Below are 12,775 nucleotides of genomic sequence, written 5' to 3' on the forward strand. Positions count from 1 at the left end.
TATCATCGTAAAACATTAGATTTTTGAATATAAGAACCTAATGCTACAATTTTTAAATTTTAAGTTATTAGTTGTGTAGATTTATGGTCAAAGTTTCTTCAGGTAAAATCATTTTTTTACAATAGTCTGATTATGCCAAACTAACTTGTAAAACTCAATCTATACATATTTTTTTATTACTTTAGTAATGCATTTGAGCGTCGACAATTATGGAATTCATTATCTCTTATTTCTGTGACGTAACGCATGCAGCGATTCAGGTGGAGGCTTTTTTGACAGGTCTCAATTCGCATTTTCGAAATGGTACAATACATCATCAGCATATCAGTTTGATTTTTGAATGCGAAATGCCAAACAATGACAAACGTATAGGCTTGTAACTGGCTTTGATTTCGCTTTCAGAGGCTTTTTATTTGACTATCAATTCATTGTGGTCAAAATTAGCTATGTACCCAGACTGTAAAATCCGTCATTTTTACATTAATTCAACGTCTGCAAACATTGGATCAACGTAGAAATGACGGATTTTATTGCCTGGTAGGCTTTAAATGAATGTAGTCTATATATTATGTCAAGGACTATGCATTGTCTTGAAACTAAACTGAGAATCTTGGGCTTCAGTATTGTACAGTAACTGTGTGCTAAAAAGAATATAATTGACTAAGAGCCCGCGACATTTACTCCAGATAGAAAAACAGTTACAAATTTCAAATCATACGGCAATATCCTGTGGGTGCTCATTGCTTGAAAGTCTATCAGTTTTGCAGCGCTACATATGGTAGTGGTGTCGGGCACGTTTTATGATCCAAGAAGATACGCTTTGGCTTTATCACTCGATTAGAGAGCCCTGCTAGGGCACTCGAAAGGGCGCCAGTTCATCTGTAGCAAGTGCTTAGCAGAGTATCGTGTGGCCCATACGGTAGCCACTTTAACAAGTCGAAATTTTGCCACTGAAATTGACTAGAATGCAACCGCCAACCAATCATAAGCTACGATTTAAGTGACGTAAAAAATGGCGAAAAGAAGATCATATAAAACAAATTAAGTGATGGATGTTTTTGTCAGCTGGTTGGCTTAGGGGTTAGGGTTAGGGCTAGAAAGTAGTCATTTCAATGACGCGTGTTCGATTTTCACCACTGCTATTGCTCTTTTTCTTCTGTAATTACCAAATAAAGTTCAACACAAGCATTAACTTTCTGGATGAGTGCTAGAAGGGTCACAATTGGACGGTAGCCTCTTATAACACGTTCTGATTGGTTGGCGGTTGCATTGTAGTCAATTTCAGTGGCAGAATTTCGACTTGTTAAAGTGGCTACCGGTCCATACAGTCAAACAGGTGATTTTACAGTTTCGTAGTTTTGTGTATTTCCATGTTGGGCAGGTAGTTTTTACCTAAACTAGCTCTCTAAAGAAGTCAGTCTTGTTTGATTAAAAAAACGTCAGAATCATTACTTATCCCATTCACTTGCAGCGCCTTGAAGCAGCTTGGCTTATGTACTTTAAAGCAGAAGAACGTGCCATGTTTTCAAAAATCTCATTTTTATGTTCCAAACTTATTGGCGGTGAAGCGTTTCTTGATGTTGACAAAAAATAACAAATCAAACTAAACATCATAACAAAATCGACTTGCCTAACACAGATCTCAAACAATTGTTATTGGTTGAAGCGCCAAACATTGAGTCTAATGTGAAGCAGCCTACTGTATATTCGAAAGAACTCACGCGCCATATGCTGTACAGGCCTTTTCTTTGGTTTCCTATTTTCCCCATGCAGTTATGCAATTTGAGTGAAGGCTCTATGTTGACAGCGTATGCCTCTCATCGTTGGAGATTGCATTCACCGAATGGTGCACGAGAAGACAATTATTTTTTACCGCTTCATAAGTTTGGTTGTTGATTGTGAAATGTTCAACGATGACGTGTGTATTAGGGTGGGCCGTTTTTGACTATTTTTCGAAACTCAAAAACGGCTAGTCATAAAAAGTGGCACATGCATGAAAAAATTACGTGTGAAAAATTTCATCAGTTTGGGGGTGCATCTTCTGCCCCCGCAGGGGGGTCAAACTTTCACTTTTTTGAAAAAAAAGGGGAAATTTCACTTTCCGTTTTAACATAATTTTTTTTCATAATTTTTCTACTGGCTAGTTATAAATTGTAAGTGGGATGTACCCAGAACTTTCCTATGTAAAGACATGTTCAAATCTTAAGATTTACTGCCCCCGCATCGACGACCAAAATGCTGAATTTTCACCAATTTGAGATGCTATTTGGTCATTGCTCAATAAACAAACTTGTCGCAAAAGGGCGAGATGGTGTTAACGCTGTACGCTCATTTATGTTCTGTCCATTAACTTTGCAGGATGATACGAATGAGGTACGAACATCAGTAGCCTACATATTTATGATAAAGAGTTACAAAAAAAAAAGAATAACCTTTTGAAGTCAAATTCTAGAGGTGGGCCTAAATTTCAGCAAAATTTGGACCAAATGAAAGAATCTGCAAAGTAAAAATATTTGAAATTGGTTGTTGTAGCCTAAGTGTTCCAATTTTCTGCAATGTAGCCTACTTGCCCGCAGAAAAATCGTGTCCCTGTTACAGAACAACAGTTCCTTCTTGATCAAAGAACAACTCGCATAATTGTGATTGATGAACATGATAAATCGCCCACAAAATCTAATTTTAAACGTTTTCCGAGGAGAGTCGCAAGATCAGAACAATTCCGTTCTTTACGTGAAGACCCAGGAGCAGGCACAAGTAGCGCCTTGGTTAAAACACCTTTAACTTATTCAAGCTCAGAAACTTTGTCATCCAATGAAGAACGCTGCGAAGATTTTGATTATCATCCAGTTTTGCCTCGGAAAACCCCAGAAAAGGCAAGGTTACTTCCAGTTTAGTAGTATTTGCTGAATCATGCGATCGTACTGGTATTTCAGATAGGTCTGCAGCACTTATTGCTTCATCATTTCTACAAGATGCGGGAGTTGTAACGGATAGCAAATCTCAATCAGTCATAGATAAAAGCAAAGTGAGAAGAGCGAGAAAAAAAATGAGGTTTACAACTTCAATGGAAAGTAGGCCTATCATGTGCATAAATTTGCAAAGCATATATTTTGATGGCCGAAAAGATTAAACCATCAAACGAAATGAAATTGCTGGGCGACTTCGAAAACATTTCGTAGTTGAAGAACACATTACTTTACTTGAGGAGCCAAGTTATCAGAAGGGCGGAAGATGCACCCCCAAACTGATGAAATTTTTCACACGTAATTTTTTCATGCATGTGCCACTTTTTATGACTAGCCGTTTTTGAGTTTCGAAAAAAAGTCAAAAACGGTCCACCCTAGTGTGTATGCCAGCGGCTGCTTTTGATTTTTCATGATGTCAAGTATTGTTATTCCACAATTTGTTGTGATCAAAATTAAATAGGTACGCCTATGGAAAAGTTTGACAAGACAATAAAATTTCGATGCAATCGATGAAGGAAGTAGAAATACTTTGGTTTCATCACTTTTGCTATGACGTCTTTGTTTGTTTTTTTCAAAAGTGACTGCAAAATGTCTGTGTTTCAGAGCTTCAATACAATCCCCAGCATTATGCAATAGAATAAAATCTTTTAATCAAGGAATGAGAGAGGATACCTTTCACCAAAGTGTCATAAAATTGCTACCTGAAGTATTTTGTCATCGGCTTATCCGTTGATAGGATATAAAAGTTCATATTCATCTCAGTACTTCATTTAACAGGTATTTGTACAATTGCATGACCATTGACCAAGTGAAGAAAAGAAAATACTAGTAAGTCACATTTTATTGTGAATTTGAATTGATATCGGATTGATTATGATCATTTGATCATATGAAGTATTGTAATACCATACATTTAGTCACACAAACAAAGTTGGTTTTAATTAACTAAGAAGTTGCATAATCTAAAACACAATAACGTTAAATTCACAAAACTCAGCAAACAACACTTCTACTAAAGGTTAAACTAAACAAAGCAGCTGCAGCTCAGTATGCAAGACAGAACTCAACTGTGGCAAACAAAGTAGGCGTACAAAGTAATTAGCGTCATCGCAAAGCGCTTCAAGAAAGAAACGTCCGAAATCGAGTACCACAAGTATTTACTTATTATTGCTTTGATGACATAAAATACAAGGTATGAACCCTATTGTGCATGATAGGCTATTTTAACACCCTTGTTGTCAGGAAAATAAAGCTGCTTTGCATTCAGACATGTTTTTTACTCTTTTTCTTTCATCCGAAGTTCCGACTCTCAATCACACAATGGTTAATCTTTCATCATAGGTTCCGATTCCACGCAATTTCCAACTCATTCATGTTTACCCCGATGTGATCTACTCCTGTATCGAGCCATCTGGTTTGTGGACTGCCATTTCTATTCTCGCTGACCAAACCAAACATTGGCTGATTTTGTTGACGTTTTACTTCATTTTTTTGTAATTTTCTTTTAGTTATGCAGTGGCCAAAATGCGAACGTTTCTGCGCAATGTTGGAATAATGTGAACTGTCAGGCAGTGCATCCTGTGGATCCGTAATTGGGCTTCTCTGGAGCACCAGCTTGCTAGGCGTGCAGTTGTTCTCTTTCTTATTATTTTTGTGTTCTGTTTATGTTGGTGATTTGCAATGACGTTCTGATCATACAATACCTTTCAGATAAGCGATGTCGAGAGGAGTCATTATTTTTCTTCTTTTGGCTTTGATTGCCTCAACTGGAAACTGTCTCTCATGGAAAAAGTAAGACAAATATGTTGCTGCTATTATTTTTTTACTTGAAATAATACTTGTATAATAACCTTTATACAGATTTACATTTTACTAAACTCTGGTATAGCAAAATTGCTATGATAATTTTACCTGCGTTTTCATTTTTTTTCTATTATACATAGACGATTAAACGAACTAAGCTACAAGAAAGCGTGAATTTTGAATAACATCTTTTCTTTTCAATATCGCGTCACTAAAAATAAATCCCAAATCAACTTTTTGAGTATCGTGATTGTTTTATCCACCAATACATCACAAGTAGCTTAATTACAATATTTTTGCATTTGAAGAATAAAAGATGGTGTTAAAAGCGTTTTGAAGTATACTACAAGAGGGAAAAAATGTTATGACTGTGTAAATATAGTTATAGAAGCGCTGAGAACTATTGGAGTAATGCGAGATCAGGTATGATTGTTTTATATTATTTTCTACTTTGTAAAAAAGACAGTAAAATCTATACACTATATTACTAATCACCAAACTATAAAGACTCATGGCAGACTATAGTTAGACACAAGATATTTAATAATACATGTGTAATAATAATAATAAATAGGTTCGGGTTTATTTGTTGTCACTGCTGTACAACTGCTAAGGTCTTTACTTAACTGCTATACAGTATAGGCTATATTGTTGGAATTTGCATCTTCTATATTGTATCGATATCGTAAAGCAATTGTAGTAGACAACTTCAAATGAACAACTCATATTAGGCCATTTGTTTTGTTAGCAAGCAAAACAAAATCTTCAATTTAAAACATGGTTCGAAATGATTTTTAGAAGGAAACGAAATTGTTTGAGTTTCAAAAAGAAAATCCGTAAATCTATTTAACTTCGTTTTAACTTTCCAAATAATTTTGTTTTGAACAGCCGAATATCAGTCTATTTGTATACTTTTATTTTAAGCTATCTTGATGAAAATGATTTAACATCGGTGATTTTATATAATTAATTTCCAACTAAGTTATAAAAAATAATTTTACGCTTTGGCCTTTCATGGCGGCCAAACAAGTTTTGTCGAGGCTACGCTTAGCCGTGGCCGTGGTTGGAGATTCTGGTCTTGAGCTTCATTAAAACAAAGTTGAAAAACTATATTATTTCCGCCGTTTTTTTTCAAATAAGAATTAAAAGATAAGCTTTATTTTTTATTATATTTTGTTTTAATTAATTATAGTTTATTTATTTCATTATAGCTTACTGTAATTGGTTATATTCAAATAGAATAGATAATTTAGTTAGGTAAAACAATTAAAAAATTAAATTAAAAAACGTTAGGTGAAACAATTTGTAAAGGCTTCAGATAGTAATAACTATATTTGATTTAATTTGCTCTGCTTTGCTTTTTTGCTTAGCATTGAGCACTTTTTTGTAGTATTGATAGTTTTCATTGTTGTAATTGGTTATATAATACTAAGCACTTGTAAATTCGGCATGTGTTTTTTTTTTCAGAATCCAGACGCCTACCGTCAGCTAATGAGAAATATTGCTGATGAAATGAACTGGAAAATCAAGTCTGATGAAGTTAAGACTAACATGGACCAACTTCTTGATGGATGTAAGTTGATTAAAGATTTACAGAAAGCACAGATTTTCAAGCTGAATTGGTGCTTGCCGCAATGTTTTGGAAAAAAATGTTTTTTTTTGACCCACCCTACTCTGTAAAAACTGCAAAAGAAATTATGAAATTGTTGCTGCTAAATAACTTATTAGTTTACTGCAATTTTAACTAAGTTGTGTAAGTCAGAAGTGTGGCCGCATGCTAAAAAAGTGGTTTCACTGAACCGTCCAACTTTAAGTTTGGTACTTCCGAGGTTGAGGACTGGATGATAAAACCCGGGAAATGATCCAAGTGGTGACCATGTCAACAGTAAACCTCCTTTGTTACTTGTCTCAATTTCTCTTTGTTTATGTTTTATCGTTTCTGGCGTTTATTTCTTTCATTGCATACAGGGTGAACAGAAAGTCTTAGGACTTTGTTACGATTTACATATTGATTGTCCCTTATATGCCTTTTAATATGCTAAATGCATTGCTAAACTCTCAGAAATTTAGGTCTGAATTAATATGTTTCATCGTATGTTTTTTATCGACTTGTTTGGTTGTCATGTCGCAGTCAGTGCCGCACGTCTGTTCATTGCACTGCAGCAAAGGGTTGCAAACACGCGACATTCATATTAGAAAGCATTTATTGCAATGAAATACACATGCACAACGATTAACGCGTTCTGTTGACATAGCCAGTTTGCCAAGAAAGTTCACCAACGTCGCTTACAAAGTACTTCGAGAATTCTTCGCGAACTTCAGTTGCACGATTAGCGTTTCTTCTCCCCATGCGAGCCAGCGGAAGCAGTTGCTGTGGTGATGCTGCTTGTTGCCGCCAGTCACCTGGGTGGGTATGACCAGATAAGTCTTCGCGGTCCACACTAGCTTCGGAAAAATATTGCGTTTCGGTCTCCTTGCGCAAAAAGTTGTGCAAAACCACGCATGCTTTGATGACACTGTCGACGTTGTTCGGTGAAGGAGTAAAGGTCGCCGGAAAACACGGAAGCGTGCTGCCAGTATCCCGAAGGCGTTTTCCACCATGTTCCGTGCTCGATAGAGAAGATAATTGAAAATCCTTCTTTGCTGTGACAAGTTGGACCCTGGGTACGGTCGCATTAGGTTTTCCAACAGTGGAAATGCTTCGTCTCCCACAAAAACGTACGGAATAGACGGGCCATGACTGAATGGGAGCGATTCTGCATCTGGGAGGGGCAACTTCTTTTCTCTCAGCAGTGTCCCAAAAGTGGAATTGGCAAAAACACTGGCGTCGCACTGACGGCCATATACCCCAACATCCACAGCTATGAAGTTATAGCTGGCATCAACGACTGCAAGCAGAACAATACTGTGTGTTTTCTTATAATTAAAGTGCAACGATCCAGAATTTGCAGGAGCCTGAATAACTACGTGCTTTCCATCAATGCATCCCAGGCAGTGTGGAAATTGCCAACACGCTGAAATTTCTGTGAGATGTTTTGCCAATCCGATTTGTCTGGAACTTTCATCACCAATGGCTGCAACACTTCCCACAAAGTCTGGCATGTTTCTGGAACTATCTTGGCGACCACGGATTTACTCATACGGAACGATGAAGCAATGGTGAAATAGCTATCTCCCGAAGCCAGAAACCTGTTGTGTAAAAATGGTGCTTTGTATAGAAAGTTTGGCCAATTTTTTTGAGAAACATAAAATAACCAAATTGATTCAGTAACTGCACAGAGTAGCCACCTCAACCTTAGCAACATAGAGCTGTCATTCAAGTTTTGATCCCAACCCGTTCTTATTAATGTTGCGGGCTGAACTGACGGTGACCGTACTCGAAATAGCCCATAGATAGCACAATATTTTCCAATTTCAAATCCAAAACAGGATCTCAGCAGAAAACCATTGCCATTGTACACCGGGTAATAAAAATAGCGGAGGAATGATCTTGCTGGTTGTTACCAGTCCCCCACGCTGACACGAAATTCTGTTTACATTGAATAACCAGAGTGGTTCAGCAAACGCAAAGAAAGCTTAATCAATATCATCATGTGATAAATATAGGCATGCAGCCTACTTACTGTGACAAAGCAGCATATTAAAAAGATGGGCTTAACTTACCGAAGAGTTACAGCAAGTCTCTCGCCTGGTGAGATCGGGAGGCGCATTTGGGTGGTTTGCTTGGTTATTTTGGTTGATATCAACCCAAGAAGTTTGTCAAAGATCTCGGGAATCATTCTGAAAGTGGTGAAGAAATGCGAAGGTCGTAGAAGTCGCATCTCTGACATGAGCTTGTGATAATCTCCTAAACGTTTAAGGCTACTGGTAAATAGCAGTCCCAACTAAAACATATTATAGTACACGACGTAAGCACGCAATCATTTACCGCTACAGTCACACAAACGCACAGCATACCTTCTTTGTCCTTCTCACGCCTTCTCAGTATTGGATGCACCCAGTGTTCTCTGACCACACCTGTTTCCAACATTTCAACCTCACTTAGGTGTCTGAATGCTTCAATAAGCAGTAAATTGCGGGTTTGCATCCTTCGCTTTTTGCAGCATTTTTTACACAACCTCTTGGAAGCCATGACGTAAAGACTGCAACAACTTCAAATGCCAGCTTACACTAACTAGTTAAAGAACAGTCAGTTGCTTTGTCTACTCTGCTGTACTTTAGCGCGAACTGCTATGCTTTGGCGCGAACTTTCTAAAACGTGACGTCATTGGGGATTAGATACTCACGTGACCGCGATTCAAGCGAGCAAAATCTTCGTCGAGATTGCCAGTGTAGACGAAACGAGCTTTAATCACTAGCACAAGAATTTCTAAGCAAGAACATTTTCTCGTGTAGACGCACCTTAAATATTTCATTTACTCAGTCAAGAAGGAACTATATAATTTTCAAACGTTAAACTTTATCTAGTTCCATTTTTAAAAGCTTCACAGCTTCTCAGTGATTTGAATTGCAACAAAATACTATGCCAATCCAATATATTTTTGTTTCTTTGTTTATCTTTATCCTGCATTGCGGGAAAGCGGACTTGAGCGCTATGCATCGGTTTACGCCTTCCGACATACACCTGACCCACGCTGCAGCCGACGGCAATGTCTGTTTCCGGTTGTCTACTCTACTTATGACTTAAATTTGGTACTACCCATTACTCGAAATCGATCACTAGGTAGAGGCAATTATCGTTAAGTTTCTTGCCCAGAGAAACAACAGCAAGTGCGAGTGGCTGGAGTCGAACATGCAGGCTCTCGACTGCGAGCCCAACGCGCTAACCACTCGGCCACGCTGCAGTGGTTAGAGTGGTTAGTTTGTTAATATAATTATGTTTCTTAATGTTTAACGACTGTTAATTTTTAGTATCACTTCTGGAGAGTGATCAATCGGGAAGCTGAATTCGCTAGCGGAAACTCTTGCTGCAATCAATCGATTTGTTATTCGGTATGGAATGAGTCTGGCTGATCATTTGGCTCGACGCGCCAAGAAATCGACACTGCCATTTTTGTTGCATTTATGAATTTATGGCTTTAGAGTCACTAATAAAATCGCAAATGAAAGAATCTCTGTTGTTGTTAATTCATTTGAATGGAAATAATTGATAGTGAATTAGATTTGCTTTTATTGCAGCGGATCACAGTAGACGACTGAACAGTTTTTCTATAAACAAGTAATTGGAAGGTATCAAACACCATGACAGACTGAAACAGGATTATACTTTTGCGTTTAGGTGATCCGTAAATTTACATTCTGTCCAAACACGTTGTTTTGCAAAAGTTTTTTTGCAAAATTTACTAGTTGTCACAAAACATTCGAGGGAAGTTGTGGACTAAACTGAGCTTGGGGAAAGCTCTCTTAGGTCAATACCAAGTGCAGAAAATTTAGTTACAATGAAACGAAGTCTTAAACCAGCATTTTTCACTGAACGCCGAGCATATTCAAATATGGCGTTATATTTCAAATGTTCTGACGTTTATTCTCTTATGCTTTAACCCAGCCAACAAAACTCTTTTTTAGCGTTGATTTATCGTCTACAGACGTTGAATCAATGCAAAAAGTACGCGTTATGTTGACTGGAAACCCTCGGAAGAGAAACTTTATTCCGTTTGAATCCCATAAAGGAAATATCAAACCAGGATGACTACGCACTACGCAGGCGCCTTCATTGTCAAACTGTCATTTCTTAACAGTTGGAGTTTAATCATTGCGTCAGTATCAAACAGAAAAGACACATACAGCCAGGCGCGGATTTATGGGGGGGGCCCAGGGGGCCCGGGCCCCCCCCCGAAATTTTGTGAAAAATTGTAGAAATTGTATGTTTCCGCATCAAATGGTTTGATAAGCTTCTAAACAGCTGATATTAGTCCATCGGCATCACAATTGATGAAAATGGTTCTTTTAATGTCTATTTTATAGCATATCGTATATGTCGTAGTATCATTGTTCATATCTGTTTAGCCTTTTCTTTCTTTTTAATTGATTTTCAAATTTTCTGGGCCCCCCCGAAAAAAACTCTTAGATTCGCGCCTGCATACAGCCTACTTGTAAAGCTTACTGTTATGCTTAGCATAAATTCAAACAGACAAATTAAACTTACCAGTTGCTGCAGAGTGCATACACAGTCTGTAAAGTTTTCCAGTTGTCATCTTTGTGTGAAAAATAAAATCTACGTATAAAATAGAGCAAAGGAGCAGAACAAGCTCTTCCAAAAGAATGAATTTTGTCGCTTTTATGTCCTCAGATTCTTTTATAGCAGTGGTTCCCAACCTTTTTGTTGTCATGGACCCCTTTAGACAAATTATTAATTCTGCGGATCCCTACCTAAATTTTGCCTGAAACTTAATTAACATACTATTGACTATTGCAAAGAAATTTATTTTCACACGAGTCAGTTCAATCACAGTAGGCTACTATTAACTATTGTCAGTGCTGTATTAACCCTTTGTGGGCCCCGGGGCCAGAATAATTTTGGGCCCTTTATCGTCCAGCAGACCTATAGTATTGTGTATATTTTCACTGATGTGGAAATATGGTTCACTTCAATAAACTTTCTCACCAGTTTAGAAAACAACACAAGTGTAAGTAAACACAAACACAGGTCTATCATTTCTTAGCTACACCTTTGCTCGGATTGAAAGCCAAAAGTGTTAACAATTTCTAATAAAAAAAAATATTGGCAATGGAGTATAGTCACGACGCGGTAATACCACCGTACCGCGCAGAATTTTGACTCTTTGAACTTTGCGTCGCGGTACCGCGATAATACCTAAGGATAAAACTAAAACTGAAGAAATTATCAATTTTTATTCAGGTTTGGTCATCTGGTCTGGTAACATTATTTTTTTCACCATTTTTATGGTTTATCTGGCAACACTACTTGTTCTGTCAACCAAGGTAAAAACATTGTGATTGTAAATTGTAAACAAAAACAGTGTCAAGAGTTTTGAGAATCAGGTGTTCAGTTATTTTTATTTAACATTATTTCATTCCAAGGCAAAGCTTTCATTATTTTATGCAGGCATTCAAGTTAATTAAAGTTTTTAGAGTATGGTAGCCTTGGTTAGTGTCAAGAATAAACACTTAAACAGGTCACTTGTGAAAGAATGATTTTTATTTTGGATCAAAGCAATTTCAGTGGGCTACCATACAACATGTGATATGCCAGGCCTATAAGGTATTTGAAGATAAGAGAAATTTCATGTGCATATATTCAGAAAAAAGTAAACACAGAAGCACGTTTCTGCTAAAAGTATCCAGCATTGAATAAAAAGCAACTCAGATGAGCTATAAAAGGTGGATAACAAGTGGTGCAAGTTCCTCAAATGCCTAAATAGGCTCTAAATTTTTTCCAAAATTTGCTTTTGTTTAATAGATTCCCTTGCATTTGATGTGCACTTGCACAAGTGCACTCTTATTCTTCATGGTGCAGGCTGCAGAGGCAGTATGACAATTCGAGATGTTTTGCGTTGCAGTGTACGGGAAGACATGTGCAGTGCGGCAGCGGACAGGTTTTTTCTGCTCGTGACATCACTAGTCAAGGATATTTATAATTACGGTAGTGTAAATGTTAAAAATGAAATGATAAATCATAAAATAAATTGAATATATAGGTATGTGAATTCACAAAGGGCCCAACCCCAGTTTTTTTTTATTTCACTTTTTGTGCTTTCCGATTTCTTTCAATCAAAAGAAATTGAATACAGGTATGTGAATTAAAAAAGGGCCCTCTAGTATTTTTTTTTAATTCACTATTTTTATTTATTCACTATTTATTTTATTTATTTATATTCACTATTTTATTTGTTATTTATTCACTATTTATTTATTATTTATTACTATATTCCAATTTCTTTCAATGTCTTGTAAACTACAATAAAAAAAACAACCAAATTTTTCAAACATATCGGTAAACACATAAAAAATACCCTATCAATATTTCCATTGATTTTGAAATGGGC

General features: G+C 36.9%; 1 protein-coding gene across 2 annotated transcripts; it reads left to right on the forward strand.

The window, feature by feature from the left end:
- The first annotated feature begins 1,305 nt into the window (after positions 1 to 1,305).
- LOC145765687 (uncharacterized) lies at positions 1,306 to 9,871 on the forward strand. 2 transcript variants are annotated; one of them, XM_082577509.1, is made up of 6 exons: positions 1,306 to 1,336; positions 3,744 to 3,794; positions 4,677 to 4,757; positions 5,078 to 5,192; positions 6,237 to 6,342; positions 9,681 to 9,871. In XM_082577509.1, the coding sequence occupies exons 3-6, from the start codon at positions 4,684 to 4,686 to the stop codon at positions 9,713 to 9,715; spliced, it is 330 nt and encodes a 109-aa protein (XP_082433635.1). In that variant the 5' UTR covers positions 1,306 to 1,336; positions 3,744 to 3,794; positions 4,677 to 4,683; the 3' UTR covers positions 9,716 to 9,871. The 2 variants fall into 2 exon arrangements, with proteins under 2 accessions (XP_082433635.1, XP_082433634.1); XM_082577508.1 differs by lacking the exon at positions 1,306 to 1,336 and having other exon boundaries at positions 3,575 to 3,794.
- The last annotated feature ends 2,904 nt before the right edge of the window (positions 9,872 to 12,775 follow it).

The sequence above is a fragment of the Aplidium turbinatum genome, chromosome 2, assembly GCF_918807975.1.
Source record: "Aplidium turbinatum chromosome 2, kaAplTurb1.1, whole genome shotgun sequence".
NCBI classification, from domain to species: domain Eukaryota; kingdom Metazoa; phylum Chordata; class Ascidiacea; order Aplousobranchia; family Polyclinidae; genus Aplidium; species Aplidium turbinatum.

Excerpts from the sequence above, each read along its gene's own strand:
- LOC145765687 (XM_082577509.1), top strand. The coding sequence starts at position 4,684 with ATGTCGAGAGGAGTCATTATTTTTCTTCTTTTGGCTTTGATTGCCTCA. Across the intron at positions 5,193-6,236 it reads TTGGAGTAATGCGAGATCAG|AATCCAGACGCCTACCGTCA; the intron begins GTATGATTGTTT and ends TTTTTTTTTCAG. Across the intron at positions 6,343-9,680 it reads GGACCAACTTCTTGATGGAT|TATCACTTCTGGAGAGTGAT; the intron begins GTAAGTTGATTA and ends GTTAATTTTTAG.